Here is a 16,293-nt window from a genome sequence, read left to right on the forward strand (position 1 = left end):
GAACGACAAGCTATTATCAACGAGATGTACCAATGAGTGAAACAGTTTGAGTTAGGAGATGACAAAAGTCAAGGAAAAAGTTTTGTGGGGCGGAACTACTCGATAGTGAGACTAGTCGAGAAATGGCCAATGCGTCAAGAAAGTTCTGAGCTGAATCAAACTAGTGCTATTCCGAGGACGCAATAAGGGCGTTGTAAGAATGGGTGGGGGAGAATGTCACGGGCCACAGTTTGAAACCCGTGACCATTGCAACAAAAGTATCCCATGGAGGTTTACATATTAAATGGGGCTCATTTGAACTACGAGAGATAGCCCGATTCGAAGAACAATTGATAAAGCTTATCTACTTGAAGCCTTGGTGTCCCAATGAGGCAATTATAGGAAATTAAGGCTACCTTGGTAAATAAGGAAAGTAATCTTAGAAGATATGTAATCTGATAAAATTTGATTTTGTAACCTTAGAGATTGTGTAAGTCCCTTAATTATAGATATGCTTCGATCTCGTCCATCGATGTAATTCAATCTATATCTTCGATTTTGGGGGAGCTCAACTATAAATAGAGAGCTTCCTCCTCATTTGTAAATCACCCATTGTATTCTATCCTTTAGTAGTGTCACTACTAAATTGAGAGCATTTACTCAAACACCTATCGTGCGTTGTTTTTCTGTGGCTATTATGCTCTTTTGTGCTTTCTTTCATTATGAGTTTGCTTCTGCTATAATTTGGTGCAGAAGAATTCTACAATAATTCTCACTTTGTGAGAGTTAGACTAACTTAGGTGTGTTTGAAGTGAAGAAATCGCCTAAGGCCATATGGATTGCGAGACTGAAAGTCTAGCCCGTAACACTTACGCTAGGGTTTCTAACTTTTTAATGAAAATTTAATTAATCAATATAAATTAATTAAACAATAATTAATTACTTTAAAGTTTTATGATTGAAAGAAAAGGGGAATTAGTGTGTGATCAGGTTAAGGGTTTGGTGAAAATTGATCGGTTATAGTGAAAATAGACACAAGCGATTTGGATAGCTTTAGGGTTTTATTTGAGGTGATGTTAGTGAAAAATTTTGGGATTTCATCCACATTACAACTGGAATTTTGAGGTGTTTAGGGATGGATGCATGCACGCCTCGAAAGAGAGGGCATCTGGATTTTCACTTCACTATCAAGTTTTTAAATCAATTGGGAATCTATAATAGCATATAGGAATGACTCTTGAAACCTCCATTGTTCGAGTATAATTTCTTGTTTCTTCAAATTTTCAGCTTCTTTTCTTTTTCTTTTCACTCCATGATATTTTCTTTTCAATGTAAGAATATGAAGTTTAGCATTTATGTTTAGGGTTTTAAAGTAACTATGAGGTTTGCTTTTTTTTTTTAATTAATCAGTTGCTTTTTATTTTGTTTAATTTGTATTCCCAAAAATGACATAAAAATTTATGTGTCAAAAAAAATTTAAATTTCAAAATTCATGTGATCATTTTAACAGCCACATCAGCAAGGTCTAAGTGATTTAACGAAAATGAACTAAATAAAACAAAAATGATAATTCAAGTGATCATTTTGTAATTTTTTAAAATTGAATGGCCTAACAAAAAAATTACTGATAGTCGAGTGACTTCATGTAGTTTACCCTATCTATATAACTCTATATAAAGGACCTTCCTTTATTGTCACGTGGGCAAACTTGCCCATTTTTTACATTTTAAAAAAGTGGTTGAACATTAGTTTAGTACTTTTACTATACCTAAAATTAAGATTTAATCTTTATGTTTTCATTTTAATATAATATAATTTTTATTTTTTATAATGTTATTAATTAATTCAAATAGTTAGTATCCTTGACTTTTCAATTTAAAAATTATGGGGTTATATATAATTTGAATGACCTATGAGTCTTAGAGATCGATATGTCACATATCTTTTAAGTTTGCGTTGTTTTTTTTTTTTTTGACATTATAAGACAATGGTCAAATTTCAATTTTGACTCTTAAACTAATTGAATATTGAGCTTAAATCTATTATTTTAAAATTTTAACATAACGTGGTCTCTCTACTTATATAATGTCATTAGTTAGTCTAAATAGTTAGTATTGTTAACTATTTCAATCAAAATGTTGACGTCAAATTTTCTTAAGAACACTATTTCAATATAAAAAAGTTATTTTTATCATGAAGAGTTCAAATAGGTGTTTTAAGAAAAAATCTTAATAAGTATTTTAACGTTATTTTTATTATTACATGATTACCAATTGATTTTTTTAAATTTTAAAATGTCACACTAAAGATTTTAATAGAAGAAATTTAAGAGTGGTAATAATTTTAAATCCGATAAATGTAAGGATTAAATTCCTAAAATAAATATAAATAAACTATATTTTAAATGTACGAAATATATATATACTTAAAGTATATTTTAATATTCAACTTTTACTTTATAATCAGATACAAGCAAAAATCGATCTAACACGAAATAAGCGGAGGACCATACTAATCAATAATAAAAATAAGGGTATTCATAATCACCTTCATTTCTAAAACCAATTAGCTTTATTCATAATACTTTTCATTTATTTGACCAAAAGAAATTTATGAAAGAGAAAGCTCTACCTTTTCGTCTTTCTTTTGAATTTTGACTAATTAAATTATAAATTAAAAAGATTAATTGCACCAAACGTCTTTACACTATGACCTTTATTTTAAATTAGTCTTAAACTTTAAATAATTCTCATTACATCTGTAAATTATATATGTTATATTAATCTAGTCCTTTTGATATTAAAATCGTTAATTTAATGTCAAATGATACCTCAAATCTTATACGGTATAAACAAAAATGAAAATTTTAAGAAGAAAAATCATATTATTAAAATGGATGTTGAAAAATCTTAATTTTTAATGTTTTCAAAGCTTTTTCGTATGTTTAATCGTCCAATCTCTTCTTTTTAGATTTATTTTATTTTAAGTTTTTAATTTTATTTTTAATTTTTACTTTTAAAAGTAATATTGCAACATCTTTTTTTGAAAAGTTTTTATTTCAAAGTTAGCTACATAAGATTTGACGTGTCATTTAATATTTTTAATAAAGAAAAGACTTGGTTGATATAACTTTTAAGTTTGAGATATAATTAGAATATTTTGAAGTTTGTGAACCGATTTAAAATGATAGTCATAGTTTAGGGGTGCTTAGTGCAACTAACACATAAAAGATTATAGGGGAGAGATTGAAAAATGTTAAAGATCTAACCGTTAAATTTATTGATATAATTGTGCTTATACTATATGCAAAAAATTGAATCGATTTGATATCTCTATCATATCGATATTAAAAAGTATATATATTAATATTTATTGAATGATTGAAAATTTTTAATATAAAAATAATTAAAAAATTTAATTTCCATCAAATATAACATACATGATCTATATAATTGTAATATGAGGATGGAACCATTAAAATATTAATCATACAAAGAAAACCAATTAAGAATTTCTTTGTAATTGTTTAACATGTAAATTTTGAAAATCTATTTCGCAAATTATTAGTGAAGTTTTTAGTATAAATAAGGTTTGACAAGTACCCTATTAAAATATAATAAAATATTAAAATAAAAATATTTTAAAAAGTACTTATTAATTTTTAAAATTGCTTAGGAAATAGACTTACTTTTAATTTTTATTACTGGAAAAGGAATTCTTGCTTTACCTTTTTCTGGTTTATAAATCCATTCAACAATTTGTTGTCCTTTTTTATTATAAATAGCCATTTTAGTTTATTTTTAAAATTCGGAAAGAACACAGATTACAAGTCCCAACTAATATTGGGGCCCAGGTAAGGCCTTTTTAATGAACGACGTGGCGAAATCTAGTGCATTTGGATCCAGGGTTTGAAGTCAAAGAGTTACAGGTGGCGATAGGACAAAAGAGAAGAAGAGAAAGCAAAGCGAAAGGAAGATGATCAAGTGGAGTGGACCTCCACTTCCACTGGACACCCAAATGACTTAGTCTACTCCTCCTTTTTTAATACCCCTCTCAACCGAACCCTCCTTTCTCCTTTCTTTCTTACTGTACGACTCCATGGCTGTACCTGTAATGCGCTCTATGAGCAAGCTTAGCATCAAGGCCCCACCTCCATCACCCATCCCAACCGCCACCGGCTCACGATCCGCTGCCAACGAGATCTTAACCGACTTTCTCGAGAAGTCGTTACAGATCCCCGACCTAACGCTACCCGAGTGCCAGACACTCCGCCACCACGGCCTACCCGATAAGGTCGATTTCCAATCCCTTGGTTTAAGGGAGGTGGGGTCGGTGGAGCGGTTTATACGATCTGCACGGAAGTATGGAGTGGTGGCGATAGGGCTGCATGGGATCGATGCGGGGGAGGAGGTAAGGGCGACGGTGAAAGAGGCGGCGAGAGTGTTCGGGGTGTTGGAAGAGAGAGATACGGGATACAGGAGGAATTCGGCGGGAAAGAGGGAGGAGATTGTGTGGGTTGATTGCAAAAACGAGAGGATGGAGTGGGCTCGCCAATATATCGGCGTTCACTTGTATCACAGCTTCAGGTATTCTAACCGTCCCTCCCGCCACCTTCCACAGAAACATGAGTAAATTTCTTTAAATTCCCTGGGCTTTTTGGGCCCTATTCACCACCTAATTTTGATTTTTGTGTGCCTATTTTTATACTCTTTTAGCTTGGGCCAGAGGTTAAAATTAAAATTTACGTAAAATAATAATTTTGTTAACCCTCCAGTTTAACAATATACTGGATCACTTGTGTATATATATAATTGAGATATATTTCAAAATTATAGCTTACTGTGTAATGTGCATGCACGTTTATACATGATTAGTATGCATATTAAACACTTACGTGAATTGAAATACAATTATGACTAAATGTTTTTATTTTGTACATTAAAATTTTATTTTAAAACAAGATGAAGCATTATTATAAAAATTTAGCCTTCGAAAACATTGATACCTTTTTTTAAAAAAAGAAGCCAGATAAATCTATAAGTGTTTATGTTAGGTAAATATAAATAGTTGTGTCTGTTATAAACATATAAAATGATGACATGTAGATGTAGTAGGTAAATGAAATTTGAATTGCATGTATAAAATCCAAGTTTTGGTGTAAATTTTAGATTTATCTGTATCTAATTTAAACTAATTTGATATGCTTATTATCTATATATATTGATTAAGTGTTTTTTCTTTGGTTTATAAAGCATCAAAATAAGCCAAATAATAGGGAAAATGTCACAATTATGAGAGTTGATCTTCTATGGAATCATTCATTAATTTTATGTAAAAAAATTTACATGCAGTACAAAAAAAACCTAAGGGATAGGGAGGGTGTTTCATAAGGAAAGAACCCTAGATAGCCTGCTAACACTTGAATCCTCACATACAACACTAGACCAGTAGCTTGTTGGCCATTATGAAAATTGATCTTCCATGGAATAATTCATTTACTTTATATAAATTTTACTTCGAAACCTTACATGCATGAGAACATGACTAAATTATTTGATTTAGAAGTGGAATTGTTAAATATTGATAAAGATAAAAATGTGTGAAAATAGATATACATTATAGCAATGTAAGTTGATATAGTATTACTGTATGTATGTAAATATGGTGAAAAGTGGGTTGTTTGGTTTGAAATAGTGAAAAAGTAGAGAAAGTAGCAAGTAAACTGGAGGATGTAGCGGAAGAATTGGGGAAGATATTGGTAGAAAATGCAAGGCAGGCAGGCAGGAAGGGATTTCGAAGAGGAGAGTCAGTTGTGAGCATATACAAGTACAATAATAATAGTAATGAGGATAAGTTGGCTGACCAAGATCCAAACGTAAACGAAGAAGAAGACGGCCATTGTTGTGATTATACATTAAGCCTCCACCTTCCAACCAAGCACTGCCAATTTTCTCTCAAAACTGGGCCTCGACTTTTAACTTTTGATGTTGCTCCTGACACCCTTATTCTCACCTTTGGACATCAACTCGAGGCAAGTCTCTTCTCTTTCCCTTTTTTTAACTTCAACTCAGGGTTCGCGTTGCATTTGCCTTCGTTATTTATGTTATAATCAAAGAATATAGTTAAATCTTTCATAAAATGGTCAGTAGTAAAAAGCACATCTAATTAATTAGTACCCTTTATTGTCTTTTAGATAAGGTAGTAAAAGGACTCTTTAAATCATAGAAAAAACCACTATAGCTTGGTTATTCTTCCTGACACCAACTGTGACATGGTTAGTCAACCGTGTCACTGGGTTATTGGCAAAACTTGCTTGGGTTTTAAGCTGATTGGCATCAGGTCCAGGGTTTAATCTCTGTATTTGTGAACTTATTCCCTTTTCCATTGTAATGTAATTGCTTGCTTATACCAAAATAAAATTCAGAAAAGGGAAAATCTTTGATTTGCTCAATAACAACTGAAGTTGTATATTTATTTTACCCAAATGAATACAAATACATATATGTTTTACCCAAAAAAGGATGAAGAAAAAAGAACAATTATGCATAAAACTAACCTAATTATATATTGTGGGTGTGCAAAATAAAGGAAGTTGCCCATTACATGATGAAATAAAAAGTACATGTCATGCAATTTTCTATATCTCATGAGCCAAAAAAAAGTGAAATCAAAGACTGAAACATACACTTTTAACAATCTTATTTTCCTTTTTCTGGCAATAGGAATGGAGCATGGGAGAATTCAAATGTGTACGGGGGCGAATTATTTATTCACCAGAAGTGAGTGGATCCAAATGCTCTTTCTCCATGGAGCTTAAGTGTTCATCTATAAACATAACTCACTCTTACAAAAAATCAACTTACAAAATGATCTCCTTAGCTGATCAATTCTTTGTTGCAGTCCTTATTTTTTCCCTTTATTCTATTTTTATGTTCAAAACCTCTCCATGATTTAGATCAAGTTGCATGATTTCTTTACATTCAATCTCAAAGGCATGGTAATGCTTTATCTTATGAAGTATTGTTTTGGGTAATATTTTTCCCCTCATTTTTATTTTCACATGGCTTGATTGATCAATATACAGTTTGAGGATTTGAGAAATGGATTGAAGAGTGCAGTGTTGAAGGTGAAAAAGACTGACAAAATAGTTTGGTCATACATCCAAGTTTTTGTGCTAAGAAAAAGAAAATAAAGATCTTGTACTACTATATTGTATGTATTTGCTTTATTTTTGAATAAAATCTTATTAAGTGATGTTATGTTGGCGGGGATGGATCCAAGATTTTACTTTAAAGAGGGCGAAACTTTTAAATTCAAAAGAACTTTTTTTTAACGTATAAAAAGTGTCTTATTTGATATTTCTTTTTCTTATCAAACAGAAGTATTTAATGTTTTTCAAAAAGCATGAATGATTTAATTGTAAAAAAATTAAAAAAAAAATCACACCACATAAAATTAAATATTTTTTCAAAAAAAGAATAATAGTATACTGAAAATTTCATAAATATCATTATAATTTCAAAATTAAATTAAAAAATTTGGTTGTAGTCCTATTTTTCAATACTAGGCATCCTAAATTACATCCTCCGCTTTTTTATAAGATCGAACTCATCAAGGATATTTATCGAGAGGTCTTTTGCGTAAAGAGTTGAGAGGAAGATAATTTGAATTTTTTTAATTTGTACTCTCAATCTCAATGTCAAACTCTTTTCTTTTTCTCTCGACAATGTCTGCACCTTACCAGAAGAAGATAATTCATTAGCAAGACATACAAACCAAAATACAAGAAAGTCACTAACCTAATATGTATGGGTATAAGCCAAATCAATTCATTCTAGACTTTGGATTTAAAGTCCATATTGGACCTCTAAATTTAGTCTTTCAAAGCTCATCATATATTAATATTTGATTATTATTATTATTATTATTAAAGTTATATAATTAAAATTGAAAAATACTCTGTTAATACAAAGTATAACCTTATGGCTCAAAGGAGTTTATTATATGAAATACAATTTGACTAAGGGGTGAATATTATATAATGTGAACACTAAATTTACAATACATGATAATTTATATATAAAATTCAAAAATCTAAAAATTTTAAGGAGACGACCGCCTTGCACCTTTAGATTCATCCCTGATTAGTAGGTTTGGGGTATTTTCTTTTTGTTTGTGCCCTTGAAAAGTAAAGAAAAGAGAAACATTGAGATATAATTTTAGTTAAGATGTCAATGTTTGGAGGCCCCGTAATGATTTAAGAATGAAAGATTTGGAAATTATAGATTAGGTTAAAATGCATGCATGCATTATCAACCAATCATTCACATCAGCTATACAAAAATATGTGTATACGATGTTAAGTTGGAGAATGGGGTAAAGAGAAAATCCCACCAAATAATCTTAGAGAAGATTTTGTTAGTCACATTGCGATCAATATCTAATTGTCCACGGATCCAATTTTACTTTTGCCAAAATGTCTACCTCATTTGATATATGCACATCGCAGTTGGATACAATAATCACATTATTATTATTGTTAAGGGAGAAATAAATAGGGGTTAGATATATATGGCTGGATTATGATAGTTTACATCCACCAGAAAAGACACATTTCATTGTTTATATTTTATATGTCTTTGTATAGTGTGTACAACAGCAGTTCATTTAAATAAAAGATTATTATTAATCAATTAAAAATATTAAGGATATCATACTAATTATTACGTTATTTATAATCATTGTAAGTCAATTAATCAGCCGACAAATTAGCTCAACAGATATGACTAAAATATATGTATGACGAACTCTCTAGTATGAACAAGAAACAATTATGAGATACATAGTTCATTATCTCACGTTTCCTTTTTCTTCCTTATTTTAGCAAAATAATTTTATATTATTTATTATTTTTATGATTTAAGAGAATTATAAAAGAGAGAAAAGTAAAATATTAAAAGATTATTCTATTTTAATTTTGGGATACTAAAAGTTTATATATGCTCCTCTCTATTTATAGAGTCTCAATACTATAGTTTAAAAGTTATAATAAAAATAATTAAGGTATCTTATAAAATTTTAAGGGTTACAAGAGTTACAAGAAAATAAATTATTGAAGGTTGTGGGAGTTATATGGACATCTATTTTACAACACTCTTTCTTGGATGTCGATCAATGAAAAATATGTCTCGTTAAAACCTTATTAGGAAAAATCCTATGGGATAAAAACCTAATGAAGAAAAAAGAGTATTCAACCTTTTATTACAAACTATCTCCTTAAAAACTTTTACCAGAAAAATTCAGTGGGACAAAATCTTGATTAAAGGAAAAGAGTACAACGTGTTTTAGACACCCCCTAATGGCAACATCGTGATTGGCAACGTCTTGGTAAAAGGGTCATCCAAATTATCACTAGAACGAATTTGTTGAACTTCAATATCACCTTTCTTCTTAAGATCGTGAGTGAAGAATAATTTTGGTGAAATATGTTTCGTTTTGTCACCTTTTATGTAACCGCCCTTTAACTGAGCTATACATGTTGCATCATCTTTGTATATGATAGTTGCCATCTTTTCTTGTAGAGACATATCTTCAGGATATGTTGCGTTAACAACCTTAACCAAACACACTTTTCAGCTTGCCTCATACATCACAATTATTTTTGCATGATTTGAAGAGGCAGTAACTAATGTCTGTTTTGTTGAATACGATGATATGGTTGTGTAACACCCCAAACCCGACCTAGATGATATGGCTGAATCTGGTGATATCACAAGGATTGAGTTTTGAAAATAGTGTTGTTTCAATAAATCATCCAAGTTTTATAACTATTACTGATAATGTTAATTAGTTAAATCATTTACCAAAACAATATTTACAATGAAGGTTTTAAAATTGTTATGTTTTGAAAAAAATCTAGTTCATACCTTCGAAAAAACCTTTGATCTCATAAAACCGTAATTTTAGTCAAAGGTCACTATAAAAGTTAAAACATAACCAAAACCAAGTAAAAATTTAAACAGTTTAGAGAGTCCTATAATTACAAAACTCTCAGAAATAATCCGAAATTAAACAAAACCATTACTTAAAGTCAATTCACAAACTTGTGGTCACTGTGAGACTCCGTTGCACTGGTCCGCCTAAGTTTGTGGATTACTTGACAAAACAGACAAACAGATATGAGTTTACGTAAACTCAGCGTGTAACCCAACAGAATTAAGCATGCAAATATATAGATTTATATACACAGTAAAAAGAAGATACAGTTTCAGGTTCAGAATCAGATACAGAAGCAGACATGCATAAATCCTACCCCCATCCTCTACACACCATCTCCGACCATCCTATCACACCATGTGGGGTTAAAAATACCCACCCATCCCTATACACCAACTTGTGCCATTAAGACAAATATCATAGTATATGCAGCCATGCTGCCAGAGTATAGGTGATTAATGCCGATCAGAATACTTCCTCCTCAAATACAGATCTTACCCCAAATTAGATACAGAATTATCATATTAAACATGCTCAACATGCTTTTAAACAAATGACAGATATACATATAGCAGTACAGTCAGACATACATTGAGTATCCTACTCAATCAGTCTATCAGAATATCCTAACATTCAAAATAGGGTTTAAATAGCCCTTACCGACAGTACAGTAGGCACACAGTCGTTCGAAGCGACCCGTGCGATTCTAGGGAAAATTCTAGAATTATGGGCCACATGTCCAGATTGGCCTTTTCCCGTGTGGCCCACAAGACTTGGCCCAAAATCCACACGCCTATGTGACATGCCCATGTGGCCTACACGCCCAACTTGGCAATGTCCGTGTGGCCCACACGGCCACACTCGAGCCACCACATAGTCGTGTGCTACGTATGGCCATGCCTTCGTCGACCACACAGCCGCGTCTCGCACATGGCCATCCACACGGGAGACCACACGCTCGTACGGTGGCGATAGATTTGTTTTTTGGCTTTTGCCGAAGCCTCGTTTTCTATGTTTTGGGTACACACCTGGTATGATTTGATGCAGAAACACTCCCGAACCACACCACACCTAAGATTGACCAACATAAACACCAACTTAGACCTTTCAAATCGAACTAAAGTCGAACCCAAAACGAGCTATTCATCTATTGAGTAACCACCCCTTACCTTTGTCGAACAACGGTAATTCCCACGAAACTAAGTTCCCGACAAGTGATTCTGAGTCCCTGAATCTTTCTATAAACGACATAATGACACCATTAATAATGAATTAACAAGCGAAACAAAACTACCTTACCCAAACTTACCGAATTAAATTGCTAATAGAATTGAACAGAAATGAGCCACAATTACCACAATGTCAATCAGTCAACAGACCTACCGATTAATTGAGAATATAGTTCAAAGAATAGAGAAGAAGACGAAAGAAAAAAAAGTAGAGGGGAGACAATAGAGAAAAAAAGTCAAATAGGGAAATTTTTGGGAAAATAAAAAAAATTAAAACTAACTTGATAATCCCAACTTCCCACTAACACCTCAATCTCAACCACTTCGGATTTTAAGCTCTACAGAAACTCTCTCAGGCAACTGAACAAAAATATAACATCCACGCTTGCACAAGGATTTGAACACAAGACCTCCAACACACCAATTCCCTTACCACTCGAACCAGTAGACTCATTCTGATATGAATTTACAGGAAATTAAATAAGAACCCACTGCACAGAGATAAGGCTTGGATTTAAAAATAACCAAAATTGCCAAAGGTGAGACTTGAACCCAAGACCTCATACACACACACACACTTAAAACACTAAGCCATTGAGGCAGATAGACATTGTGTCAAAATTATACAGAATCAAAAATATAAAATTAGGGCGTTACATGTTGTACCTCTATATGAAAATAAATATGCTATTTGAGACTGACTTTTATGTGGATATGATAAATATCTAGCATTAGCATATCCAACTAATAAAGACCTTGAATAAAATAACCCCATACCAACGATAACTCTAAGATATCTAAATACATGTTTAATTCCATTCTAATGTCTATGTGTTGGAGAAGAACTAAATCTTGCTAACAAGTTCGTAGCAAATGTTATATCAGGTCGTGTGTTGTTTGCAAGATAAATCAATGCCTCTATGACATTTAGATATGATACTTTAAGACCAAGAAACTCTTCAACATTTTCACAAGGACGAAATGGGTCTTTATTCACATCTAGTGATCTTACAAATTGGGGTATTTAATGAATGTGCTTTATCGGTGTAGAATTTTTTTAAAATCTTTTCTGTATAAGTTGGGTGATGGACATGAATTCCATCCTTTAAATACTGGATCTGCAGGTCGAGATAAAACTTTATTTTTATGAGATCCTTCATCTCAAATTCTTTCTTTAAGTAATTTTTTGTATTTTGAAGTTGTTCAGGATTTCCAATAATATTTCAATCGTCAACATAAATAACAATTATCACAAAATTTGATCCAGACCTTTTAATAAAAACACATGGACAAATTGGATCATTTTTATAACATTCTTTCAATAAAAATTCACTAAGATGATTATACAACATATATCTAGATTATTTAATCCATATAAGGATTTCTTTAATCTGATTGAGAAACTTTTTTGGGGAGCTCTACATGCTTTTGGGATTTTCAAGCTTTCAGGGACTTTCATGTAAATTTCACTATCAAGTGAGCTATCTATGAGACACATGCTAGGTTTTTCATGTACTGTTAGACTAATAAGATATCTAAACATGATTGCATCCACCACATGGGAGTATGTCTTTTCATAATTAATGTCGGGCCTTTCCAAAAATCCTTGTGCTACAAGTTGTGCTTTATATCTTACGACTTCATTTTCCCATTTCATTTTCTCACAAATACCTATATCCTACCAGTTTTACATCTTCAGATATTTGTACTATATGTCGAAAAACCTCACATTTAGCAAGTGAATTCAATTCTGCTTGAATTGCGTCTTTCCAATTTGGTCAATCTTTTGTATGTCAAAATTCTCAACATATTTATGCTTAAGATCTTCATTTTCTTTTGCTATTTCAATAGTAACATTATAAGAAAAAATGTTGTCGACAACTATATTATTCCGGTTCCATCCTTTTCTTGAAGTGACTTAATTTATCGAGATTTCTTTATTATCACCAGTTTTAGGTATCTAAATCTCTTATGGGATTTTTTGATCAGTTATGTTCTTGGTCTCTTCTTGGGCACTTGTCTCCATAGTATGACTATCTTAAACGTTTGCTCATCTTTTTTCATAAGGATCTTTATATTTGAAATAGATTTGTCTTCCACGCTTGAGGTATGCATTACTTTATTTGGCACTAATATTTTGTCTTACTGGGACATCAATTCAGATTGGAGCATTTTCAGCTAGTATGTGAGATTTTGTAACTCACCTTAGGTTAGTGAATACATTTGGCGATTGATTGACAATGTTTTGTAAATGTATTATCCTTTGAATTTCATTTTCACATTCACTTGTACGAGGATCATATTGAGATAATGTCATGTAATTTCTTTTACTAGCTATTTTTCTCTCCCTCTAACGTTGGTCTTGTTGTTTCATCAAAGTTACAATGAACAAATCATGTAGTAAATAAATCTCTAGTTAATGGTTCAAGATGTTTAATTATAGAAGATGATTCATAACCAACATATATTCTCAACCTCCTTTGGGGACCCATCTTTATGCATTGAGGTGGATTAATTAGAACATATACCTCACATAAAAAAAAAAATTCTAAGATGAGAAATATTCGGCTTGTAACACCTTCAACCTAATTTGATTCACCGAGTTCAAATATTAGGTGTTACAACTCTATTATAGACTTACTCAAATACAAAACGTACAATTTTTCAACATTTACATATTATTTAATAATGTTGTTCCAACTTACTTACAACTGGATGTACTATAGATAATTATAATCATCGTACAAGACTTCAAATAACAAGGACTTACAAGCGAATATCATAACTTGATTGCAATTTTCTGTTTGTTTTAATCCTTTAGTGATAATACTGATTACAATTGTGCTGCCAACACGTTCTATATGCATAATAGTCCGTCTTGCCACCTCTGGCGCAGCCTTGGTGTCGTCTTTCATGGCGTAAAACCGATCAGCTTACCTGTAATAAAATACACAAAGGTAAGTTCATGAGAACTTAATGAGTTAAACTCCATTTACTTGTGTTGTCTCAACACAATGCATCTGGGAATTTCATTATCATCTCATTGTTCTTCGTTCTTCAACTTGACTTTGGCGAATACCTTTCTTCTTTATACCATAAATGCCATACCTTAGTTTGTGACCATGTCTAACCCTTAGCATCTTCAGTACATTACTAACGCTCTTCACTCAGCCTTTTCATAATTCTTTAACTATTTCCATCCTGAAACACATACTTACAAAACACTATTGATCAAGTTGTTCTTCTAGTCTACTTGGCTCATACTATGAATTCACCACATTCCCTGACGTATTCCATCTTCTCTGTACATATCTTAAGACTATACAAGATATGCCACAACATTTCTTACTAAACCATTTCTCTTAGAGATCGATTATTCTTTTAGAGTTCACCATATGTACTATTCTTTTGAAGTTTACCATACCTATCAATCCTTCAAAGCTAGCCACACATATCGTTCCCTCAGAGGTTTTCATACTTATCATTCTTCTTTTTCAAGGTCCGCCACAAAAGCGTTTCCTTCAAATGATTGCCACAAGGGCTTCCTTTTTCTGGTGTGTTCACAATAAGGATTTGCCTAGACTCACATTACGTGAGGTTTGCCCTTCATCATCTTAGGTCTCGCAGAGAACTCTATTAGGTAATAATCTTCCTTTAATTCTTTTCATGTGATGCCATAACCCATCAATTATGGTCTTATACGACATGGTCTTTCCATATGATGCCGTAACCCACTAGCTATGGTCTTACACAATATGGTGCCATGGAGTTTTCCTTTCAGAGAATCATGTTTAAAGTCCCGATGGACTCTTTTAGACAATTCCGTGAAGATAAACACAGACTCACTTCCATATGACATTATACAGGAATTAACATACATTTCATTTCACATCATCTCATGCTTAACCTATCAGATTCCTCATGAATGATACATGCACAACTCATTTAGTGCTCATAGTCTAACCATTATATATAGAAACATTGCAAATACTACCTTACATACTAGAGAACTCACCTGATAAGAATGTATAGTAGCTTGAGCTTGAGCTCGAGATTCAAGATCCTTTCAGGAGTTGCAGCAACCACTGCCTCTTAAAACAAAAGAACACCGTAAAAATCCATTCGGATAACCTTTCCATAATCTTAAACACAAATATCCCATAAAAAAGTCTCACTTCTTCAGGCATTCACGTAGATCTACTTTTCATAGCCATAAAACTCACATTGACATGGAGAAATTTCTAGAAAAATCTAGAGTTTTTGATCCAGCTTAAAGAAAAATGCTTGTCCTTTCCCTCTAGCCTTAGATTTTAATATTTTCAAAAGAGAAGAAGAGAACCCCCTTTGTTTTAACTTGAAGACCTATTAAAATAGTCTAAGTCTTTATTGGAACTTGAAAAATGTTACATCATTACTTAGTTGTCTTATCAAGGGTCTACAACTTCTGAGGAAACTAATTGAGTACTTCCCCTTTTTCTTTTAACTATCCAGGTTCTCATTCGGTTAGTTCCTAACCAGCTTACGTTATAACTTAACCTGTACAGTATCACAAGGTAAAGGGTGTAGTACATCTGACAGGGGCTCATACCTTTGATATCTATTTACCTGAACACATCCTTCTTCTATCAAATCACAATTATCTGGCATGGAATTCTCAACATCTTGAACACACAACTGCGTTTGCCTGCATTATACGTCAGAAAGTGCACTTGGGTGATTACCAATTCGCCAATCGTACTTTTCAAAAACTATACTAGACCTTGTGCCTACCAAAACCGGGGCGTTATATGCTTGCTCAAAGAATTGTTAAACACAAATATCATATAAAAGAAGGATTACTTCTTCAGGCATTCATATAGATATACTTTTTAGAGCTATAAAACTCACATCGACATGGAGAAATTTCTAGAAGAATCTAAAGTTTCAGATCTAGCTTAAAGAAAAATGCTTCTACTTTCATTCTAGCCTTAAATTTCAGTATTTTCAAAAGAGAAGAAGAGAACTCCTTTTATTTCAACTTGAAGACCTATTACAATAGTCCAAGTTTTTATTGGAACTTGAAAAATATAACATCACTACTGACTTGTCC

The 16,293-nt window shown here is 32.1% G+C and overlaps 1 protein-coding gene across 2 annotated transcripts; it reads left to right on the forward strand.

The window, feature by feature from the left end:
- Window positions 1-3,920: 3,920 nt before the first annotated feature.
- LOC108488556 (uncharacterized) lies at window positions 3,921-7,233 on the forward strand. 2 transcript variants are annotated; one of them, XM_053019832.1, is made up of 4 exons: window positions 3,922-4,565; window positions 5,674-6,010; window positions 6,702-6,758; window positions 7,064-7,233. In XM_053019832.1, the coding sequence occupies exons 1-4, from the start codon at window positions 4,078-4,080 to the stop codon at window positions 7,169-7,171; spliced, it is 990 nt and encodes a 329-aa protein (XP_052875792.1). In that variant the 5' UTR covers window positions 3,922-4,077; the 3' UTR covers window positions 7,172-7,233. The 2 variants fall into 2 exon arrangements, with proteins under 2 accessions (XP_017648330.1, XP_052875792.1); XM_017792841.2 differs by having other exon boundaries at window positions 3,921-4,565; window positions 6,702-7,233.
- The last annotated feature ends 9,060 nt before the right edge of the window (window positions 7,234-16,293 follow it).

The sequence above is a fragment of the Gossypium arboreum genome, chromosome 10, assembly GCF_025698485.1.
Source record: "Gossypium arboreum isolate Shixiya-1 chromosome 10, ASM2569848v2, whole genome shotgun sequence".
Taxonomy (NCBI): Eukaryota; Viridiplantae; Streptophyta; class Magnoliopsida; order Malvales; family Malvaceae; genus Gossypium; species Gossypium arboreum.